This window comes from Globicephala melas, chromosome 2 (genome assembly GCF_963455315.2).
Source record: "Globicephala melas chromosome 2, mGloMel1.2, whole genome shotgun sequence".
Classification (NCBI taxonomy): domain Eukaryota; kingdom Metazoa; phylum Chordata; class Mammalia; order Artiodactyla; family Delphinidae; genus Globicephala; species Globicephala melas.
In genome coordinates, this window is record NC_083315.2 from 53,826,041 (window position 1) to 53,850,945 (window position 24,905).

Sequence of the window (24,905 nt, forward strand, 5' to 3'; positions counted from 1 at the left end):
CCCAATAATAAGTATGAATGTAAAGTCTTAATAGGGAGAAATGGTAGAATAAAACCACACCATGAAATAATAAGTGGTGTCTAAAAATGCCATCATGTGAGGTTGAGTATTGCATTATTGTGAGGTTAATGAAGTGACCCGGGCAGGTGGTGCATGCTGCTGGTAGGAGTTCCTGCGGGGTCACTCAGAAGGTCCCTGTTTGGCACTGCCTGACTGTAGTAGTTTCTTCCTACTTAAATATACATATGGACTACACCAGGTCTTGGAGTTGGTTGGAACTTCTGGGAAAACAGCAACTATTCCAGGAATCTTGTAATTAGTGGTGTCTGTATTATCAACCCAATCCAGGGAGATTGAACTGGGAGAATACTGAGAACACAGGTACCCACCTTCTAGTTCCCTGTTTCTCCAGATGGGTTGCTTTTTGTTCATTCCTTCCCTCCACAGAAAATAAGAATTTTAGTGCCCCCATTTAAGAATGTAAGCCTTTCCAGAAGACAGAAACCAATTGCCAATCACATTGTACCAACATTTACATTTGTTATAGGGTTCTTTATCACAGGATTTTATTGTATGTATAATATTAGATGTACCTGGCATTGCTAGTTCTTTTTCATCAACTTCAAGTAAAATTTAATGGCAACTAAAATTAAGATATAGTCAGTCTTCTATACTAATAAAGGAAAAGAACCCATGACACAGATAACTAGAAAGTAATGAAATTTATTTCAAAATATATTTTAGTTGTAGAATGGATTTATCTAAATCTGAGAATTTATAAAACTAAACCAGTGGAAAAAGTTGTTTGACATCTTAGAAATTTAAAAGTTGCAGAGGTTCTGCGCTTCTTTTCTTTGTTACCATTTTTTTTTTTTTTTAATACCAAATAGGTCTCTAATGTTGAAAAAGGATTCTTCATTATTTAAACAACTCAGGCAGTTTTTCACCAGAGACAGAAAGGGGCAGTAGTTGCTTAGAGTAATTATTGCTTGCTTGCTTTCTGGTGCCCTTTTAATTTTACTTTAGTAGTTTTGAGCTACATGAATAAGTCTGACTTAATATACTTAATAACAGATCATCACACAGCCAGCAACTTATTTTCCATAGTTTAGCAGAATGATAGGGTATTGTATAAGGGTGTGATGATATTTTATGGAAAGCACGTTGAGGTCTATCTATGAATTTCCATTGTTAGAGCAGAACTACAAATCCCCAAACTACACATTTTATCTTTGTCTTCTTGGGTTAGGATCTTTTCATCTGTTTCCAAAAGCTGTACCTGGCCTTTAAAAGCAATGAAATTACTCTCTGTGACATTCAATCCAGAATTTTAAAAAAATGTCTACCTTTCTTAGCTGCCTTCTCAGAAATCTACTGAGCCTTACTGTCTTCCCCCACACCATCCCATTTCCCCCCCCCAGTAAAGCAAGACTAAGAACCTACGAAACTTTAGGTGCTTATTGTATACTTACTTTATTCTATTTTTAAAATTATCCTCTAGAATTTTGAGGAAACAACCATTTTAGTTTATAAGGATGTCCTTTGAGCAAGTGTTAGGGTAAAGTTAACTGTGAGCTTTTAAATTATGCTAACAAATTGTTTTTTTAGTGAGTTCAGCTTAATTATGTCAAAGCTAAATATTATCAATTTACCTATTATAAACTAGGATTCACTAGATAATATCTGTACTTGAATATTACCACTTCAGAAACCCTTTGTGTGAGGCACTTTGCTAAGCAATAGAGATGTAAAGATGAATCATGACCACTGAGGAGCTTCTTAGGGGTACACATTAAGCAGATTTTACTGCTAACTTTCTTCCTCCCATCTCGTCCCTCCCTTCCTTCCTCCCCACTCCCTCCCTCCCTCCCTCCCCTTCTTTCCTTCTTTAATAACACAGTGTGAAAAGGTTAAAAAATAAAAAGCATCAAAATAGGTCTTGGAAGTCAAATTGATAATCTGCCAATTTTGGGGAAACATTCCTAGCAGGTGATGATCATGATAAAGTTATAGTGTTTTAGTAACAAAAAGTAGTTTAAGGTGATCCTCTCAGGTACACTCTCAGAAGTACTGATGGATTTTCAACATCTTATTCCCCAGTAAGATCTACTTTGCCTTTTTTTTTTTTTTTTTTTGCTGTACGCGGGCCTCTCACTGTTGTGGCCTCTCCCGTTGCGGAGCACAGGCTCTGGACGCGCAGGCTCAGCGGCCATGGCTCACGGGCCCAGCCACTCCGCGGCATGTGGGATCTTCCCAGACCGGAGCACGAACCCGTGTCCCCTGCATCGGCAGGTGGACTCTCAACCACTGTGCCACCAGGGAAGCCCTACTTTGCCTTTTTTAAGCCTCATCTTTTTATATAACAGTTTGACAAACAAAATAAACCTATTGACCACTTTCTTATGACCTGCTAATTTTGAACTACAGAGTAGGGTCAGGAAGAGAAGAGGAAATGAGAAACTTTGTGGTGTGCTCAATATTAATAATTAAATAATCAAGGTTATAGGACCTTAGACTTTAAGAGCTAAAGGGAGCCTTGGAGCTCATCTACTCGTTAGTTTATAAATGAGGCCTGGAAAATAGTGACTATTTCCTGGAAACAATGGCACTCTTGAGTATTTCTGTTGGGTCTTATTTTTCAGTTACTAATTGTAAGACTGACTAGCTTGGAGGGAGCGGTAGTAACTTAATGATTATAGATTTTTTTTATTTAAAGAAAAATATATTCCTTGCTTTCATGTACCATATAATTCAAACCAGAGTAGCAAATTGTTTCCTAACTGGAGTTTTTAGAGGAACTGTTTTTGATGACAATAAGAGTATTAGTGTTTACAATATTTTATCAAACCTGAGATATCTTCACTGGTTGTAGGACACACTGTTATTTTAATACAGCTAAAAAGAACAAATGCTGCCAATTTAGTTTTGAGACGCTGTCAATTTTATGTTATATCCTGATTTCAGAGATGTTAAAATATGAAAACAAAAGCAAATTTTAAAAATCAATGAAATGTAATATATAAGTTGTCTTTCCACAAATAGATATCAGAATCGTTTAAAAACTACCCCTACAGGGGCTTCCCTGGTGGCGCAGTGGTTGAGAGTCCGCCTGCCGATGCAGGGGACACGGGTTCGTGCCCCGGTCTGGGAAGATCCCACATGCCGTGGAGTGACTGGGCCTGTGAGCCATGGCCGCTGGGCTTGCGCGTCCGGAGCCTGTGCTCCGCAACGGGAGAGGCCACAGCAGTGAGAGGCCTGCGTACCGAAAAAAAAACTACCCCTAACCCTTAAATTACTGGAATATTTCTCCCTAGGACTTATTTTCACTACTTTTTGTTGTTCCGTAGGAAATAGTACAGTGATAAACGGGCTCAGAACTCAGCTTTCATTTGAATGAGAACGATCCTAATGTGATGAGGTTTTTATGGTATTTTGCTAATAACATTTATCTATTTGTGTGTTCTTTTAAATTATCTTTTAGATAATTTGTCATTTTTTTCTTAGACAAAACATCTTCAAGGTAAGAAGATGTAAAAAAATTTTTTTTAATTACCTTTTATGTTAGGAAATTGAGTTAAGGGTATGAGTATTTTGGAAGACAGTATTGCTTGTCTGTGAGGTGCCCCAAACTGCCTTCGTATCTGAATGAGAGATTTGTTTAAAAAAAAAAAAAAAAATCCAAAGTTCTACCCTCTAGAGATTCAGATTAGGAGCTCTCGTGTATAGCCTAGGAATATGTATTTCTGTTAGTAACCCCAGGTATTCTGATAAAGCCAGACTGGAAACCAGTATTTGGGAGATGGCTGTTTGTACAAGTTTATATATACATATTTATTGAGGCCATTTTTATATACAATTACATGTTTAGGAACTGGCAGGCTTTAAGAGAGTGTTGAGGATTGTAGGCATAGGGGTAAGGGGTGATATGAGACTTGGTTCAGATTAGTCAGGGAGTCCTAGAATTTTGAGTAGAGATCTAAAGACCAAAAGAAATGGCTGTGATGTAGAATTGGATAGGAAAGTCCAAAAATAAGAACTAGAACATATTAAAGGTGATAGGTACAAATGCAAGCCCTACTGCCAAGAGGTTATGCTCAATCTCTTCTAAAAATCACTCACTCATTTTATTCTGGGCTCTGCTATACCAATACTGTCTAACCCAGTCCCCAGCATTTTTCTTGATAGACACCCTTAGTTATTATTGAAACAAAACTTGATTCTTGTCAATTGACCTACAGTGCTTTAGGAGTAAGATTATTCTGTGCTCCTTTAGGTATGTTTAATTGTATCATCTACATTCACTATATTGTGCTTAATGCAATGGCCATTATAGTTTCTTAAGATTTATTCTAATTGAATTGAAGAATTTCATACCTGATTTTTGTCCTTTAATTAGAACAAGAGAGTGAAATAGATCTACATAGATTCATCGTAAAAAAGTTTAAAGCAATGAAACTTGTCAAACTTCTTAGTTGTTACATGCGAGGAAAATGAAACTCAGATTCTGACCTACAGAAATTAATAACAGAATTGGAAGTAGAACTCAGGGTTCCTGGTCTCACAGGCAGATGTGATTATATGATTTGGCTGTTACCCAGACATCTAAACTTTATATTTAAGATAAACAACTTTTCCTAATCTCTTTACAGAGAAATGAAAAAGCTAAATATACCCAGGTGATCTAAAAATCTCATTCCAGTCAATAGTTTTAATGTACTCACTAGCAAAGTGTTTAAACGTAGATTCTAGTAAGTTGACTGAAGTAGTTTAAGCCAGCCATTCTTATGGATCCTAAGCATTCTTAAGTATTAGGTCTGTTTTATCTGAATACTGCTACTTCTACTTAAATATCCATACCATTAGGAATTTTTTTTCCGACTATGAATCAGGATACATTTGACATAATCTGTCTTTTGCCAGTCTCCATATTAAATTAATACAAAGTGTACTCTAAGAAAACCTATATGTAAAAATCCAGGTCTGTGTACTAAATGAATTTAATTAAAGGATGCATGCAAATTCTCCTTTTTCAGACTGTTCATTGACATATGCTTCCAATTTCCAAATATTCTCCTGCCTTCAAGATAGCTTTTGATTAAAAAAATTGAATTTTAAATGGTATGTGTCTATTACATAAAGTGATATACCTTTACTATTTAATTCTTAAGTCTTCTCTAATTGAACAATGAATTAGAAGTGCTTGTTTTTAAGAAAAATAAAAATAAATGCAGTCCATTCATAATGGCCTTTGTCAAAATAATTATTGCTAAATTTTGTTATGTGTTTGTTACCACAAATGTAATTTTTATAAAAGATAGGCTACTGATGTCATAAATTATACCATATTTTAGAGAACCATGTAGTATATCTGAGAATGATAATCTAAAATAAATAATAATGGGAAATTTTCACCCACGGAATTCAGTTGCAGTCTGTTTTTCAAGCCATTCTTTCTGTGAATATTTACATTTGAATATATCCTGATTCTAAAAATAATATATATTTATTGTAATAAAAAAAGATTGAAACATACAGAAGAGCATAACAATGAAAATCACTCAATATTTTAAAAAAGATTGTTGCTAGTCATTGAGGAGAGGCAGTAAAGCATGGTAAAGAGCTTGGTGCCCGGACTAGAATTTCTGTTCTACCATTTACTGACTGACTTGAGCAAGTTTATGAATCTCATTACTTCAGGGTATGCATCTGTAAAATAGGGTTAATAATATTACCGACCTGATAAGATTCTTATGAAGATTAAATGAGTTGATACGTGTAAAGTGTCCTGGCATATTAAGTGCTATATATTGTTTTGTTGTTAATACCGGAATATTTTTGTTCCGTTATAGCTGAGTCGTTAAATTTTCAGCCAAGCCTGAAAAAAATTTGAGAGCCAATAAAACAAACGTAATAATAAGAGCTAGTATTTTTTTTTTTTTTTTTTTTGTGGTACGTGGGCTTCTCATTGTTGTGGCCTCTCCCGTTGTGGAGCACAGGCTCTGGATGCGCAGGCTTAACGGCCATGGCTCACGGGCCCAGCCGCTCCGCGGCATGTGGGATCTTCCCGGACCAGGGCACGAAACCAAGTCCCCTGCATCGGCAGGCGGACTCTGAACCACCGCGCCACCAGGGAAGCCCAAGAGCTAGTATTTATAAAGAATTGTTGTGCAGGGAATTCATCTGTGCTTCGCATACATTAACTTATTGATATATTTTTATGCTCATTTTACAGATGAAACTAAAAGAGATAAAGTGACTTGTTTATAATTATCATAATAGAACATATTGCATTAAATTCTTTTGGCATTCAAGGTGTGGAACGGAGTGAAGATTGGTGGGAATGGAGAGACATGTAATATTTTATTAAGACTGAAGATAAATTTGCTTCACCTGTGATACGAAGTGTCTTGTGTGGAGCTAAGACTAGAACACGGGGCCTCTGAATTCTTTAGAAACTACACCAAATTCTTTAAAAAGTATGTCACATTGACACAGAGTCAGCTCTCAGTTACAAATGTTAGTGAGGAAGAGATACAGGACACATAATTAAATAACAGATAATTATTTTTTTCCACCTTGGAATAGCTGTACCTGATAGAAGCAGGTTTGTCTTTGTGTTGTAAGGGTGTACATAAACATTGATGTACATTTCTATAACACCTAGGCAGGTGGAAACTGGGAGAAGGAAATTAGCAATGCGTTTCATGGCAATACAGGATATTGGCCTGATGGGTAAACCACATTTGAGCTAAGATGATAATTCTGACTTAGTCCATGGAATTCTTTATAGCCAGTGACTTGAAACAGGTTTCCAACTGGAACTATTTTTTTTCCCCTAAATTATTTTCAAAATTTGAGACTAGGCTATAAAATCAAATTGAGAATTTTTTGTTCAAAGAGCAGAGGTGTTTTAAAAGGTAACAGTATGATGTGTTATCTTAATATCACCCACTCTAGAACTCTTTCTCATACATTCTTATTAAGCCTTCACAACTTCGCAGTGTGAAGAATACCATCCTAATTTTTTTCCCCCTTTGCAGATGAGGAAACAGGCTCAGCTGAGTTCCTTGCTAAAATTTAAAGGTTAAAAATTATGTTAAGTGACAGTTGGGACTAATACAGAGTATTTGACTCAATCTTTCCACAACGGCACTGTCTCAAAGATAAATTATCTTAATACAACTTGGCATAAAAATGATTTTGCAAATGGTAGATAACCACTGTTGTACGGGATAGACATTCCTTAAAGCTAAAGATTCTAAATTCACAGAATCATAGAATCCAAAAGTCGAAGATATCCAGGAGATCATTTTGGCTTTGTTCAAATGTTTTTGATTGCAGCCCCTAGTAAGAGATATTTTACATAGCATTCCAGTACTCATGTGCATATCTGCCTGTACATATAATTGAAGCAAAAGTTTCACAGAACAGTAGGTGCCAGTACTTTGTGGAATGCATTCTGATTTTTTCCCTTATTTGGTTTTCATTACATGGATTGGACTACCCACTAATGAATTGCAGTTGGCAGCTTGAAAAACATTGATCTAGGGCAACTGACCTGAATCATGAATTTGTGAGATTTTATTTTATTTTTTATAGACACACTAGAATGTACAAAATAGTGCTGTTACTTAAAGTAATTACTTTAGGACTGACTATAGTACACTTACTCTGATGATGTTTGCATTGCTCAAAACCATTTTAAAGATTCTAATTGGAATAGTTGCAAAAACCTGAACACCCTTAAATATGTTCTGTTTTGGCAGATTTAAAGTCACTTTAGCAAATAAGGTGGATGATCAGTCAGGCATGCTGTTAGTAAATTTCAGACACATAAGACAACAAATTACAGTATAAATATTTCACATTAGAATACAGTGTTGATTTTATGATTAATCTCAATAACTGAGAGCAATCATTATATTATTCTATAGATACAAAAAGTATTTGGTAAAGATTTATAGTTGAAGAGATGTTGAAACTGGGGTTTGATAACTGTTAGAAGTTAAGAGTAAGGATATAGGCAAGTGTATGTCTCATCTGCTTTAAAAAAAAAGTGGATATAAAATATGTTCTAATCCATTAAAATGGTAATTTGTACCTAAGGTGCTATTAGGAGACCATAAACTGCTTCCCTAAATGTATTTTTCTTAATTGAAATTGTTTTATTTATGGTTTAATAGATATTAAGACTTAATTCTTGAGTTTCTATTTTAGTAAACATAAAGAACTACAAGTGAACAGTTTTGAAGTCAAACTTCTATAAGCCGTTGTTTCTCCTGAAATAATTTGAGTAGTTACTTAAGGCATTTTTGTTATCTTGACTTTTTTCCATGTCCTAATCTTACTGCCCAGGTTTGTTATATACATAATTAACAGAAAACCTAATTCTAATTTTCTACTGTATGTTAATTTCATAACAGATCAGTAGTTAGAAAGTAACCCTTTAGAATTCGATGCCGGTTTTTCTTTTGTCCTATTTTTCCATTATCTGTGAGACTGAATCTTTGCCTTCGCTGGCTTTTTACCAGTTTGCTTCCTGTTTCCATTTAAAATATATCAAAAACGTTATCTTTTATTTGCTCCCTACCCCTACACCTTATTTTTATTTTCTTTCATCCTAATACTGGCATTCACCTTTTCACTTTATCTTTTCACTCACTAGCTAGAGATGATCGCTATGGAAAATCCTGCAGACTTGAAGAAACAGTTGTATGTGGAATTTGAAGGAGAACAAGGAGTTGATGAGGGAGGTGTTTCCAAAGAATTTTTTCAGCTGGTTGTGGAGGAAATCTTCAATCCAGATATTGGTAAATATTTTAGTGATGTGATCATGGTGTCATATCTTTTTGAATTAAGAATTTATTTACCTAGGTTTATAAATATTTTCAGTTATGAAGAGCAGCAGAAGGAGATTTTGGTATGGATTACCTAGAGTCACAGATAATGACTGAATTTGTGGACTTTGGGGATTGGTCCTGCATCACTCATTTATTCAAGTTCTTATTTAGATAACTTAAACAGATATTTTATTTTTTATTTTTTGGCTACATTGGGTCTTCGTTGCTGCGCATGGGCTTTCCTCTAGTTGGGGCGAGCGGGGGCTACTCTTTGTTGCTGTGCGCAGGCTTCTCATTACAGTGGCTTCTCTTGTTGCGGAGCATGGGCTCTAGGTGCGTGGGCTTCAGTAGTTGCAGCATGCAGGCTCAGTAGTTGTGGCACGCGGGCTCAGTAGTTGTGGCTCGCGGGCTATAGAGCACAGGCTCTGTAGTTGTGGCACACGGACTTAGTTGCTCTGCGGCATGTGGGATCTTCCCGGACCAGGGAGTGAACCCATGTCCCCTGCATTGACAGGTGGATTTTTAACCACTGTGCCGCCAGGGAAGCCCCTGGAAGGTGGATTCTTAACCACTGGACCACCGGGGAAGTCCGACCCATAGCATTTCTGAGACAAGAGTTTCATAGAATAATGGTCTGAAGACTGTTGAGAATGTCTCACAAGTGTATCATGCTTAAAGTTTGGAAACACTGGCTGATATCAAATTAATTTGGTTTATTTGCTACAGGATTTCTTGGGCTTAATATTGTAATGTTTTCCCAAACTTTTTGAACTCCAGAACCCTTCTTCCATCCTGTATCTAATAGTATTTGCTTCCCAGAAGAGTTTTCATTGAACACAGTTTGGGAAAAACTGATCTATAATGTATCAGTCTAAAAGTGAAGAATTTGGGTTTCACTGATAGACAAAGTAATAGACAGACTTGGCAAAGTAGAACAGGAAAAAGATAACAGCTTCTTAGGTAGTATACTATTGTATAATTGTGATCTGATTCAATTTCTACAGTATAACTACTTGATTACTGGGTTTGCTTACTTTTAAAATTGATTGCATGACAGTTATAGGAAAAGAATTTCTCAAAAGCTACCATCATAATTGTGAAGAATGTGGCAGAGAGTACTACAGATCATTTCCCTTAAGCTTTGAGAATTGAACCGTTAAAGTCTATTGATTCTCAGTATGTACAGTGAATTGACTTTTCTGTAATTGTTCTTAGTCTACTTGCAAATGAAAATAGACATTTTGAGTTCATGACATAAATATAATAGTTAAGACTTTGTATTTTAGCTAATGTTTGTTAATCAGAAAGCTATGCCATTTTGTATGTAATTCATTCAAAGTAAACCTAGACATATAGAACCATGCCCTTTTTGAGACAGAAAATTTATGACCTTCATAAATTTGGTAAACTTTAGCTGTAGGTTCTGATGTATCTAAAAAAGTTAAACATTAGCTATAAAGTATATTTACATTATATGCAGAAATACTTTTAAGAAAAACCATACATTAAACAGATCCACTTGATAGTAAAACAATTAAAATGATGACAATAGAAATATCAAAAAGGAATATTTTAGAAGAGCCACGCTTTATGGAGCTTTTCTTCCAGGGACCTGAAAATAAATGTGCCCCAAATGGTATCTCCTTGAACTTTAATATTATTATCTTTCACACAGAAAGATGAGAGTAGTGACCTATGTAATTTACATTCTGATTAATTTGTAATTTATTGCACTTGAGACCAAGGACATGCATTTGTGATATTTCATCAAAGTTATTAATTGTAATTATTTTTAACTGTTCTGACCCTGTTACTACCATATTTATAATTAAATGAAGTTTTTAAGCACTTCAGTAGATGTTGTAACTTAGGCCTGTAAAAAAATTTGGATGTAAACTGTGAAATTCAAGTATGAATTGGATAATTTATAAAATGTTATTTCATGAACATTAAATTGCATTAGAAAAATGTCTTAGTTTAATTCATGTTCTTATGATCAAGGGGACCTTTTAAATTTCCCTTTACATTTAACTTAAACTGCATGTGAAAATGAAGAAACATTTTCAAAACTTTTAAAAAACTTATAAATTGATTTATATGCTCTATTGATTTCTAAAGTTTGTTCTATTGGAACTTCCCCCTCTTTTCCAGACCTAATTCTTAAAATATTTTCATTCAGTTTCACAGTAGCAAGTGAAAAACATTTTAGTAAAATGAAATTGTTAATTCAATTAAAATATCATTTAACTTTTATCTTAGATATTTCTTTAAAGGGAAGGAGATAAATCTACCTTGGTAATGGCTATTCAGATTCCTGTTTTTAAATGAGTGATATCAAAAAGGTTTCCAAACTTGCGTTTAAAATAGTGAAGACCATGTGAAACTGAAAGAAGACTACAAATACAAATTACTTTTGTTTTACTTACTGGCTCACAGTTAATGTGTGTATTAAATGGGTTTGATTTTGGGGCATAATCTAAGTTTATCAAGTTTACCTGAGTTTAAGTACTTGGCATCTTTGTTAGAAAGGTGCTGGAAAAACTTCATGGAACCGTTGTGCAATTTGGGGAGAAAACAGACTTTTACTTAATGAAATTCAAAATTGTTTTTTAAAACGGTATGTATGGATTGAATATGTTTTTATAAGTGAAACATTTTCAAAGTATGGTTAGCCTTTTTTCCGTTTGCATTTATTTTTCAACGATTGAGTAGATAAAGTGTGAATGCAGATTAACTTTTCATTTGTGTTAGTAGAAGATTAGAGAACTTGAATTTAATGAACATTTTCCCTAACTTCTTAGAAAATGCCACCAAAATGCCTTATTACTTTATTTCTTTGGCTTCTTAAAAATATATGCTACCATTTGCCACAATTTATAACATTCATATGTATTTGAACTTTGTTTTCTCAAGTGTTAATCTAAGAGAAAAAATATTTCTATACGTAGTGCACATAAGCTTACATGTATAATTATTGTATATTTTTATATTTTATATGTATAAATATTTGTTCATCAGTCTGTAATAAAATGTGAAAGTAATGTATTTTTAAAAATCATTTCTTATAGGTATGTTCACGTATGATGAATCTACAAAATTGTTTTGGTTTAATCCATCCTCTTTTGAAACTGAGGGTCAGTTCACTCTGATTGGCATAGTACTGGGTCTGGCTATTTACAATAACTGTATACTGGATGTACATTTTCCCATGGTTGTCTACAGGAAGCTAATGGGGAAAAAAGGAACTTTTCTTGACCTGGGAGACTCGCACCCTGTAAGTCTTTGGTCATTTTTTCTTCTCTCTTTTAGATTTTATTTAAAAGCAAATACAGACTTTCATTTATATAAAAATTTTAAAGCTTTCATTTGGAACCTTTGTTAATATCTATACCTAGTAAAATAAAGTTGCTTTAATCTGTCTGAAGTACCATAAACACTTAAAAACTCGAAGGGGAACTTTTTTACATATTGCTGTCAGCAAGCTGGCTTTGTAAAGATTGATTCTGTAGGAAAGTGTTTTTAATTTTTTGTTCGTTTGTTTGTTTTTAATGAAATCATGAAATTGCCCAGTTAAATCAGAGCTGCGCTGAGTAAGGGGCTGGTGGCTACAGCCGCTCTTTAACCTTGAGACACACCTCTAAGGTTCTCATAAGAGCACAGTGTGAGATCCATTGCTAAGTAGCTAGTGTGGGGTTTCTCAGCAGAGAATGGGACATCACCAATGACTGACAGTCTTTCTTTAGTTTCTACATATAAACTATTGGGGCAGGAATACTATCTATGCTTTAATTTTTATTGTTAAAGGCTTTTTTTTTTTAATCTTTTCCCAAGAAGAGTGATACAAACTGTTGTATTTTGTAGTTCTGTGGTAGCCTTAATTTTCCATTTCTGATTGTTAGGTTCTATATCAGAGTTTAAAAGACTTACTGGAGTATGAAGGGAATGTGGAAGATGATATGATGATCACTTTCCAGATATCTCAGACGGATCTTTTTGGTAATCCAATGATGTATGATCTAAAGGAAAATGGTGATAAAATTCCAATTACAAATGAAAACAGGAAGGTAATAAATGTTTTTATGTCATCCTTGTCTTTTCTCTTTATTAACAGAATCTTAAATCATATATGCTTCTAGTTTTTAAAGGAGTATCTAATATCCGTACAGAGACCCAAGAAATCAAGTAACCAAGTTATTATAAAGGAAATAACCACAGTTTCCTAAATTTTGGCTGTAAGCTGTATGAGAGCACATGGTTGGGCATTAAGCCCCTTTTAGAGAAAGAAGGCATGCGTAGGAGGTAGTGAATGGCTCAGTGTGGCTGTGGTATAAAGCATGAAGTGGGGTGTTTCTCATATTAAGCTGTAGAGGGGAGGGAAACAGGGACCTTGTAATTAAGGTCCTTATAACCAAACAGATGATAATTGCATTTAATGTACTCACACATACATGTGCCTTAAGTATATGTCTGAAAAGTATTAAAGAATACTTTAAAGAAATCAGTTTTGTGTTTTCTGTTGACTAGAAAAGTATGCATCTGTAAACAGAGGGGAATAACCCAGAGCATAACAGGGAAATTATGATATATATAAAACCTTTAGTAAGTGTGATGTTAATATAATTTTTGATAAAATATTATATTCACTAAGTTAGGATACAAAAGTATATTTTCCATTTATGATTTGGTATAGTAGCTTGTGCATCAATTAAAACCAATATTTTTGTTGAACTGGATACAGTAGGCAGCTCCCCAAATATTCTAGAATAGAAAACATGAGACTTTCTTGTTTGCTTATACATATCCAGTACATTGCACTTTATTAAAAATGTTAATTTTTATAAATTGATGTATAAATGGTTTAAATGTCTCTTTGTTTGCATACCTAATTGAGAGAACTTTAAAATTGTATCAACTTATTTGTGCATGGCCTTTTTACAGTTCAGTATTGACTATAATAGAGAGCTGTGAAATTGTTAAAGGTATTTTCCTTTGTGTGTGTAAAGTTTGAATTTTAAAAAATATTCTTGAATGTTTTTTCTTTGGGAAAATAAAAACAAAAAAGTTATGCAGCCCTGTAGCTCGTTGTGTTTTGTTGTACTGCATATTATAAGACGCTCTTGTGGTTAATATTTTCTGCAGGAATTTGTCAATCTCTATTCTGACTACATTCTCAATAAATCAGTAGAAAAACAGTTCAAGGCTTTTCGGAGAGGTTTTCATATGGTGACCAATGAATCTCCTTTAAAGTACTTATTCAGACCAGAGGAAATTGAATTGCTTATATGTGGAAGCCGGGTAAGAAAGCAAGGGTTTGCAAAAATATCTTCTATTGATTAATTGTTTGTAATGGTGTGGTGTAGATGTTAAGACATGTTTTCTTGAATTTGCAGAATCTAGATTTCCAAGCACTAGAAGAAACTACAGAATATGACGGTGGCTATACCAGGGACTCTGTTGTGATTAGGTAAGTGCTTAATTCTTAAAAGGAAGATTTAATTCACCAAAGGGATGTGTGCTTTATGCTTTAGACCTTTGTCTCCAGGTTTTACTTCCCAAATAAGCAAACTCACAAATTCTCAATCTATAAAATTGGAGGTATATTTGTAATATAATCAGTCACCAGTTCTTATTGTTAATCTTGTGGTTTATTTCCTGACTAATGTGTTTTATGTAAGTGGCATGTTTTTTTCTGCATTGGGGGTATAACGTATCTAATATTCCTAGTAATTCTGGTTAGAATGTGCTTACTGCCAGTTACATGATGAGGAAAATAGAACTATCACTTCCGAGTATTTCTCCTTTCTTTTGAACTCTGTGAAATGTTACTTACCTACCCTATATGAAGCATCTTTTGTGTGAAATGGTACATTCTTTGATTTAATCCTTACAACATGGCAAGGTACATACTAGAATTGTTATTGTACATCTGAAGCCTCCAGATGCTCACAGAAAGAAGCAGAGATTCCCAGTCTTAACTGCTTCCAAGCAAATGCTATTGTCCTCTTTTCTTTACTACTGTCCAGTCCTGAAAGACATAGGCTTCTTCCTCTCCTACTAAGGTGGGTTTAAGGGGACAAAGATGCCCTTCTGGTAGTCACTGGTGGAGTGAGGTGGGAAGGCATTCCTGGAGGTTGTCTCTGAAGGTTATTACTCTAAGACTCAAGTGTGTGAAAACCATAATGAATATCAGTTGTATCTAGAAATAAACAATATGTTATATTATGTTCTCTTGTTTACTTTTGTTCTGTTACTTTATTCTTCATTCTGGTTTGTGGGAGGTTACTGATATTTCCTCTATTTAGCACACCCTTGGTCATTTCTAGCAGCAGTCGTGAGCTTTTTTTACTTTTAGCAACCACGGTTCTGCTATTTACTTGAAGTTCAGAGGTGACCCATAAAAGGGTTGAGATAACATGATAAAAGGATAACCTCACTTGTGAGTATTATCACAGCAGCATCTCTGTTAGTGATATTATTGATCACAGATAGTTATGACTGTGTAGCGTCTTAATGTTTCCCTTAGAATAGTTGAAGATATCTTGTGCTCCTCCTTATGGAGAAATTACTTTTTAAGTTAAGGTCTTAATTTTATTTCTATCTTTTATAATAACATAATTGCTACTTGATACATATCTTAAGATCATATGTGAATGCTTAAAAAAAATTTTTTTTGAAGTATAGTTGATTTGCAGTATTGCAATGTTGTGTTAGTTTCAGGTGTACAACATAGTGATTTTTTTTTTGCAGATTATATTTCATTATAGATTATTATAAGATTGGGTATAATTCCCTGTGCTGTACAGTAAATGCTTGTTGCTTATCTATTTTATGTATAGTAGTTTGTATCTGTTAATCCCATACTTCTAATTTGACTCCCCACCCCACCCCCCATCATTATGTAAGGTCTCTCTTTATGTCTTGTAATTTTCTTTGATCTGAATCTGATATGACTGTAACCATTCCTGGTTTTGTATTGCTTTGCTTTTTGTTTGCATGATATATCTTTTAATGTCTTTTTACTTTTCAACCTATCTATGTTGCTGAATTTGAAATGAGTTTCTTAAAAATAGCTGAGTCATGTCTGTCAATCTTTGCCTTTAGGTATATTTAGGCCATTTGTATTCAAGGTAATTATTGATATGTTAGGACTCAAGTCTGCCATTTTATTTGTTTTCTGTTTCTTTCTTCTTTATGGTTCCTTGTTGATATCTTTTTGCCTTCTGTGGGATACTTAGTTATTTGAACATTTTAAGGATTTCATGATTTTAGTGTTCTTTTTTTGTGTATGTTGCTTAGTATAGTGTTCTTCATGGTTGCTGTTGGTATTACATTGTACATATGTGATATTGCTATCAAAATCTCTTCCTGTGAAGTATGGAAACCCCACCTTTAAATATCGTTGTCTTGAATATTACTGCTGTTATAATTTTTGTAGCAGTCATCACATATGATTTATAAAATTCATGAGGAGGATGGTAGTCTGTTGTATGTACCTGTATTTCTTCTATTTCTGTTCTTTCTTCTGTTTGCCTCAGAGTCCATCTTTTATCACTTCCTTTAGTTAGTCTTCAGAGGCAGATCTGCTAATGACAAATTCTTTTAGTTTTCCTTTGCCTGAGGGTGACTTCCCCTTTATTTCTGAAGAACAGTTTTGTTTGTGCTATTTGGGGTTTCTTAGCTTCTTAAGTCTGGGTTTGTGTCTTTTTCCAAACATGGGATGTTTTCAGGCATGATTTCTTGAAATACTTTTTCAGTACCACTCTGTTTTTCCTTTTTTTTTTTTAAATATTCCTTTATTTATTTATTTTGGCTGCACCAACTCTTAGTTGTGGCATGCGGGATCTTCATCGTGGATGTGGGATCTTTAGTTGCGGCTTGTGAACTCTTAGTTGCGACATGCGTGCGAGATCTAGTTCTCTGACCAGGGATCAAACCCAGGCCCCCTGTATTGAGAGTATGGAGTCTTACCCACTGTACCACCAGAGAAATCCCTCTTTTTCCTTTCTTTCTATGCCTCTCATGATACCAACATTCAGTCATTTGTCATTGTTCACATGTACCTGAGGCTCTATTTATCTTTTTTCAGTCTATTTTCTCTTTTGTTCAGATTTTTATCCTTGGTCATCTTGACTCTACTATTGAGCCCATCTCGTATTTTTCTCTTACTCTGTTTTTTAGTTCTGTAATTTCCATTTGGCTCTTTTTTATTATAATTTTTGCTGAGAGTTTCTGATGTTTCAGTTTTGAAACACTAGAACTTGTAATTGCTTGTAGAATCATTTTTATGACGACCTCATTAAAATCTTTGTCAGTTAATTCCAGTATCTTATTCATCACAGTGTTGACATTGGTTGATTCTCTTTCTTCCTTGTGATTTTCCTGGTTCTTGGTTTGACAGGTGATTTTGGATTGTATGGTGGACATTATGGCTGTTTTGTTAGGAGACCCTGGGTCCTATTACATTTTTTACTTTAGCAGTTTAAAAAAAAAAGTGTGTCTAAATACTGTCGTATTGTGTAGACAGACATGTTGGTTATTTCCAACCCTGTTAGGAGAAAGTCACAGTGAATCATCTTACATACGGATTATTCCATACATATGTAGAGACATCATTAAATTGGGAATTGGTGCTAAAAGTGGGATTGTTGAACCAAATGGTAGATACATATGTAATTTTGTTAAATACTGCCAAATTCTCCTTCACAGAAATTGTGACATTTTGCACTCCCACCAGTAATATATGAGTATCTCATTTCTTACAATTTTCCCAAACCCCATTGTGTTGTTAAACTCAGCTGTTTACCTGTCTGTTAGTTGAGAAATGGCATTTCAGTGTAGTTATAATTTGTGGTTTTCTCATTATGAATGAGGGAGGTTGGGCATCTTTTCTTATATTTAAGCTATTAGTAATTTTTATAGTTCTGCTCATTTTGCTGCTCAGTCATTTTGATTTTTAGAAACTTTATATTTGTATTACGGACATCAGCACTTGAATAAATTGGCAGATATTTTTTCCTAGTTTGTCATTTGACTTTGCTTACAGGGGTGTTTTGCAAATGAAAACTATTATGTTTATGCAGTTAAATACTTTGTATTTCTTTAGTTTTTTTTAAAATACTTTTTATTTTTGCTCTTCTGTTTCTGACCTCCTATGTCCATAGTAGAAATTTTAGTCATACTGTTTCTCCTTTAGTCACCACATAAATTAGCTTTATTTCCAAGTTTATTTTGCATATTTCTTGAGTATTTTAGAGACTTCTAATTTCTATTTCAGATTTGTCCATCTCTTACTGAGTTCCATGTGTGTTTATGTGGCCCAGTGCCTTCTACCTGACTAGGGCCAATTTTTGTCACCTGCTTTCATCCCTTTACAACCAGAAGCTACTTTTAGGGGACACCTCTGCTTTCCAGGGTGCCCCCTATCCCTTTCAGGCATGATGTCTTCCTAAGACTGCCATATTTGGTCCAAGATACTTTCCTCTTGCCAGTGCTCTTACCTGCCCTTAGTAGTTCACTCTTGGGGTGCCCTTTTGGGGTGAACCCTAGCCCATGTAATTCTGCACACCCCATTCTTCCACATAGCTGCTGCTGGACTCTGCTGGTGTGGACTCAGGTGTATATAAACTCCAGTTTACATGTCAGTTTGAGTTTTCCACTCTGTTTTTCTAGTTAACTTAGGCATAGATTATGGGTGTTTTTATTGGAATTTGTCTCCTTTATGTACTGGATAGGTTTTAGAAGATGTGAGTGGGATGCAATCCATACAGCTACCACTTTAATGTAGAAACACAGAAGCTTCTTTTTTTCATTTTCAGTTTTCTAAATAGTTGCATTCTTAGTTCACAGTTTTAATGTAGAACGTAACACTTATAGGAAAAGAAGAATTTTGCTCAGTAAGTGTTTTCATTATATAAACTGATAGGAGTAACCCTAATATTTTAAGTTCTAATTTTTTAGAAAGAACCAAAAAAACAGCTAAACTTGTCACAGTGACCACTGCTGGTCTGCTGTTTCCTTCAGGGTTTGTCTCCTCTACTCAAGGGCACCCGTTGGTCTGCCTCTTCAGGTGTGGCTGATTCAGTATGGCTTTAGAACACTCCTGAAGGGTGAGGAAGCTTTTCTGCCCTGACAAAGGGCTCTGGGTTACAGCAGACTTGCTTTTTCTTGCCAGCCACCCAAAAGGAATGACCTAAACTGTGGTATGATTTCTCTCCTTCCTGAGAGATGTGCCTATACATTCCATGGCCAATTTCCTCTTGTGTAGTTATTTTAAAATTCTTTTCTCTAGGTGAATAGGGGGTTTGCAAGAACTGAAGGGTGGGGAGGATATTAGAGTGTCAGGGAAGGGAAGTGGAGAGAGCCAAGAATGCTAATAAAGCTGCTAAGCTATGTTAGAAATAATGGCATTGCACCAACAAAAATACTAGCATTTTGGTAATAGAAATTGTATTCTAGAATACTAGAATATCAAAAACTAGAATTGTAATTATGGATGTAGGAAGTATGACATTCTCTGCCAAGTTTCTGGAAAGAACTTTCAAATAAATATTAAAATGCATTCTTCAGAAAACTAGAGCTTATCAATGAATTCGGTAAAGTTGCAGAATACAAAATTAATATACAGAAATCTCTTGCATTTCTATACACTAACAATGAAAGATCAGAAAGGGAAATTAAGGAAACAATCCCATTAACCATCGCATCAAAAAGAATAAAATACCTAGGAATAAACCTACCTAAGGAGAAAAAAGACCTGTGCTCCGAAAACTATAGGATGCTGATGAAAGAAATCGAAGACAACACAAACAGATGGAAAGATATACCATGTTCTTGGATTGAAAGATTCAGTATTGTCAAAATGACTATACTACCCAAGGTAACCTACAGATAATCCAATTCCTATCAAATTATCAATGGCATTTTCTAGAACAAAATTTTTAAAATTTGTACAGAAACAGAAAAGACCCCAAATAGCCACAGCAATCCTGAGAAAGAAAAATGGAGCTGGAGGAATCAGGTTCCCTGACTTCAGACTATACTACAAAGCTACAGTAATCAAAACAGTTTGGTATTAGCACAAAAATAGAAATATAGATCAATGGAACAGGATAGAAAGCTCAAATACAAACCCATACACCTATGGTCAATTAATCTATGACAGAGGAGGCAAGAATATACAGTGGAGAAAAGACAGTCTCTTTAGTAAGTGGTGCTGGGAAAACTGGACAGCTATATGGAAAAGAATGAAATTAGAACATTCTCTAACACTATACACAAAAATAAATTCAAAATGGATTAAAGACCTAAATGTAAGACTATACTATAAAACTCTTAGAGGAAAACATAGGCAGAAAACTCTGTGACAGAAATTGCAGCAATATCTTTCTGAAATAATGAAAATAAAAACAAAAATAAACAAATGGGACCTAATGAAACTTAAAAGCTTTTTGCACAGCAAATGAAACCATAAACAAAACAAAAAGACAACCCACAGAATGGGAGAATATATTTGCAAACGAAGTGACCAACAAGGGATTAATCTCCAAAATATGGAAACAGCTCATGCAGCTGAATATCAAAAAACAAGCTAATCAGAAAATGGGCAGAAAATCTAAATAGACATTCCTTCGAAGATGACATACAGATGACCAAAAAGCACATGAAAAAATGCTCAACATCGCTAATTATTAGAGAAATGCAAATAGAAACTGCAATGAGGTATCACCTCACACCGGTCAGAATGGCCATCATCAAAAAATCTACAAAAAATAAGTGCTGGAGAGGGTGTGGAGAAAAGGGAATCCTCCCACACTGTTGGTAGGAATGTAAATTGATATAGCCACTATGGAGAACAGTATGGAAGTTCCTTAAAAATTAAAAATAGAGTTACCATATGATCCAGCAATCCCACTCCTGGGCATATATCTGGAGAAAAGGATAATTCAAAAGGATACATGCATCCCAGTGTTCACTGCAGCACTATTTACAATAGCCAAGATGTGGAAGCAACCTAAATGTTCATCAGCAAAGGAATGGATAAAGAAGATGTGGTACATATGTACAATGGATATTACTTAGCCATAAAAAAGAATGAAATAATGCCATTTGCAGCAACATGGATGGACCTGTAGATGATCATACTAAGTGAGGTAAATCAAATAGAGAAAGACAAATACCATATGATATCACTTATATGTGGAATCTAAAAAAAAATGATACAAGTGCACTTATTTACAAAACAGAAACAGACTCAGACTTCTAAAACCAACTTAATGGTTACCAAAGGGGACAGGTGGGAGGAGGGATAAATTAGGAGTTTGGGATTAACATATATACACTACTGTATATAAAATAGATAATCAACAAGGACCTATTCTGTAGCACAGGGAACTCAGTATTTTGTAATAACCTATATGGGAAAAGAAGCTGAAAAAGAATGGATATATGTATAACTGAATCACTTTGCTGTACACCTGAAACTAACACAACATTGTAAATCAACTATACTCCAATATAAAATAAAAATTAAATTTAAAAAATGCATTCTTTCACCAATTAAAAATGTTTTTAATTGTTTTCCAAAATCTTAAAAATTTTTATCTGAGAAGTAGTGTGTATGTTAAATTTATGGATTATTATTCAAACAAGCATGCCAGGATTGCTCTTAATGTGCTTGCATTTTGTTTTTAGAGTAAGTTTAACAAGCATCATTATAACATGACTTTTATCACATAGGTTTTAGGAATGCCAGGGATTAAATTATTCTCTTAAAATAACTGCAGATGACAGATATATCAGAATAATACCCCATCTCCCCTTCCCCAGCACACACTATTGATATTGATTATATAATAATTGTATACTTTTTTATTAGTACTTTTAGGTATGTGGGTTGTTTTTATTTTTTTCTTTTCCTTTTCTTTTGTCTCTTATCTGTATCACCTTCTCCCCAATGTTGTGTAAGATATGAGCAGACAAAGAAAATAAAGGACGGGTAAATACAATGTATACACACATGCACACACGTAGACAAAGAAAATAAAGGAGGGGTAAATAAAATACACACACACACACCCCCGAAGACATCAGGAGTTAAGTTTTCACAGTACACACATTTTGTCTTTTGTTTGTTACTGATTATATATTTACAGTTTACATAATTATTTCCTTTTGTTGGACACTTAGGTTTACCAGTTATTGCTGTTGTAGATAATGTAGTGATGAACAAAAGCTTTTATATTTTTAAAAACTGTTTCCTTAAGATAAATTTGCGTAGTGGAATTCCTAGGTCCTAGATGACCAGAAAAGAATTTTCAGGGTACTTGATATTAACTTCCAGGTTATCTCCTATTATGGTTTTAATGCAAATCATAAACTTACATTAGTGCTCGTTATAATGAATGCCAAACTAAAATCAGTATTTTATCTTTTCTTATTAGGGAGTTCTGGGAAATCGTTCATTCATTTACAGATGAGCAGAAAAGACTCTTCTTGCAGTTTACAACGGGCACAGACAGGGCACCTGTGGGCGGACTAGGAAAATTAAAGATGATTATAGCCAAAAATGGCCCAGACACAGAAAGGTAATTAAATTGTGACTGTATACTGAAAACCTTGCATTCCACATTACACATGTGTGACGTATCCAGAAGCTTCTGAGCACTTTTGCAATTTTATATAGAAATCTCCAAATCACATGAAACATTAGTTCAGAGAATATTTTGCTGTTAATGTTTGAGAAAATTTTTAAACACTGGCCAGGTTAAAAATTATTATGGAGTTCACTTGATTTGAAATTTTAAAAATTGGTGTGATTAGTTTTTGGTTGAGAATTTTTTAATTGGAAGCCATATTATGTCATCTATTTAGAATAGTAAAGTTGAGGCTCAGGAGATTGTCTATTCAGCCCTATATTATGCTAGAATGACGAATTTCATAGTCCTTACATTGTGTTTCCTCTCCGTCGTGTAAGTTAACATTTGGTGCATAGTGACCGTATGTGAGCAGTAGTATATTTAATAGCTTGAATGTATAGAAACATTTCTATTAGTTTTCTACATTATTTGATATTATTTGGTATTGTCTGTATTATTGGGTATTAATGTAAGTTTATTGGTTATCAAATCAATTACATAGTCATACAAGAATATTTCTAATAAGCATTAAAGAGCCCAGACTTTGAAATTTTGGAAACGAGGTTTGAATATATTACCTCCACCTTTGAGTAAGTTACTTAATTTCTCAGTGACTTCAACTCTACAGTGGGGAAACTGACACCCAGTCTGTAGGTTTATTGTGAGAAAATTTAGTTAAATGAGCTCTCAGGGTTAAGTACCTAAAACAGTATCTGGTATGTAGTAATAATTTTGTGGATGCAATATGTTATCATCAACCATCATCATTATTAGCACTGAGTAATTTATGAGATAGAGACAAACTGCAGTTTGGTAGTTGTATGGCAAGAGCAGAAAGATTATCCATGACTTGTATTAATGTATAGTCTGCATTGCAAACCATCTCAACATATATACCATCTAAAGTAGGATCATTTAATACTGAGCGTATTTCCCATGACTTATTTTCCTATTTTTCCCCTTTCTCTCTATATAGGTTACCTACATCTCATACTTGCTTTAATGTCCTTTTACTTCCGGAATATTCAAGCAAAGAAAAACTTAAAGAGAGATTGTTGAAGGCCATCACTTATGCCAAAGGATTTGGCATGCTGTAAAAAAACAAAAAAAGGGGGGGGAGAAAAAAATTTTAAATTTTAATAAATATAACAAGAGGGATAAAATTGGTGGTGATAGTGACCCAGTACAAAAAGGCTGTAAAATAGTGAACCACAGTAGTCACCTATGTCTGTGCCTCCCTTCTTTATTGGGGATATGTGGGCTGGAACAGCAGATTTCAGCTACTTATATGAACAAATCCTTTATTATTATTATTATTTTATTTTATTTTTTTGCGTGAAAGTGTTACTTTTTCTTTCACTTGTATGTACAGAGAGGTTTTTCTGAATATTTATTTTAAGGGTTAAATCACTTTTGCTTGTGTTTATTACTGCTTGAGGTTGAGCCTTTTTGCATATTTAAAAAATATATACCAACAAACTACTCTCCCAAGGAAAATATTGCCACCATTTGTAGACCATGTAACCTTCAAGTATGTGCTACTTTTTTTGTCCCTGTATCTAACTCAAATCAGGAGCTGTATTTTTTTTTTTAAACAATTTGCTTTTGAAACTTGAAGTCTTGAAAACAGTGTGATGCAGTTGCTGCTGTTCTAGTCCCCAAAGAGTTTTCTGTGCAAAATCTTAAAATCAATAAAGATGGAAGGGAGAACTTGAAATGTTTAACTGCAGCCCTCAGAACTTTACTTTAGTAACAGCACAACGAATTAAAAACAACTCATGCCACAGTATGTTGTCTTCATGTGTCTTGCAATGAACTGTTTCAGTAGCCAATCCTCTTTCTTAGTATATGGAAGGACAGGGATTTGTTGTTGTCGTCACTGTTGTTGTTGTTGTTGTTGTTGTTTTAAGTTTACTGGGGAAAAGTGCATTTGGCCAAAAGAAATGGTAGTCAAACCCTTTGCAAGAAAGGTAGGAAGTTTGTTGTTTATTATAAACATAAAGCATGTGAAAGTGCACTTAAAATAAATTTTTTATTAATTGCTTATTACCCGCATTTTAAATAGACAATCCAAAGTCTTCCCTTCATGTTGCCATCATATCTAATCAGCCATTTTATCAAGGCACATGATCAGTGTTGGAACATAATGGAAAGGATGGCTACTGTGCCTTGTTTTACCTAATCATACAGTAAGCAGAGACCTGGAAGTGAATGGAACTATTACTCTTTAGTCCTATTTACATTGTCTATCCCCAAAGATTAAAGTTTATTTCAAAAAGTAAGTGTTAAATAATACTTTCATGTACTATGGAAAAGTACAGATGGGTTTAAATTACTGGACATTCAGAAGTAAGTAGTTTCTTCCCCTTTCTAGTCTTCTGTGTCTGTGTTGTTAATTTCTTTTATTGCAATATAAAATAAAAGGATTATG

General features: G+C 34.3%; 1 protein-coding gene across 6 annotated transcripts in view; it reads left to right on the forward strand.

Moving 5' to 3' along the window:
- UBE3A (ubiquitin protein ligase E3A) overlaps window positions 1–24,072 on the forward strand; it is a 90,694-nt gene extending 66,622 nt beyond the window's left edge. For all 6 annotated transcript variants that reach the window (XM_060293921.1, XM_060293919.1, XM_060293920.1 and 3 more), the window contains 7 exons: window positions 8,666–8,810; window positions 11,909–12,114; window positions 12,740–12,904; window positions 13,980–14,135; window positions 14,231–14,304; window positions 22,280–22,423; window positions 23,451–24,072. In XM_060293921.1, coding sequence (XP_060149904.1) covers window positions 8,666–8,810; window positions 11,909–12,114; window positions 12,740–12,904; window positions 13,980–14,135; window positions 14,231–14,304; window positions 22,280–22,423; window positions 23,451–23,571 — 1,011 coding nt within the window. In that variant the 3' untranslated portion in view covers window positions 23,572–24,072. The remainder of the gene's footprint in view (window positions 1–8,665; window positions 8,811–11,908; window positions 12,115–12,739; window positions 12,905–13,979; window positions 14,136–14,230; window positions 14,305–22,279; window positions 22,424–23,450) is intronic.
- Window positions 24,073–24,905: the final 833 nt, after the last annotated feature.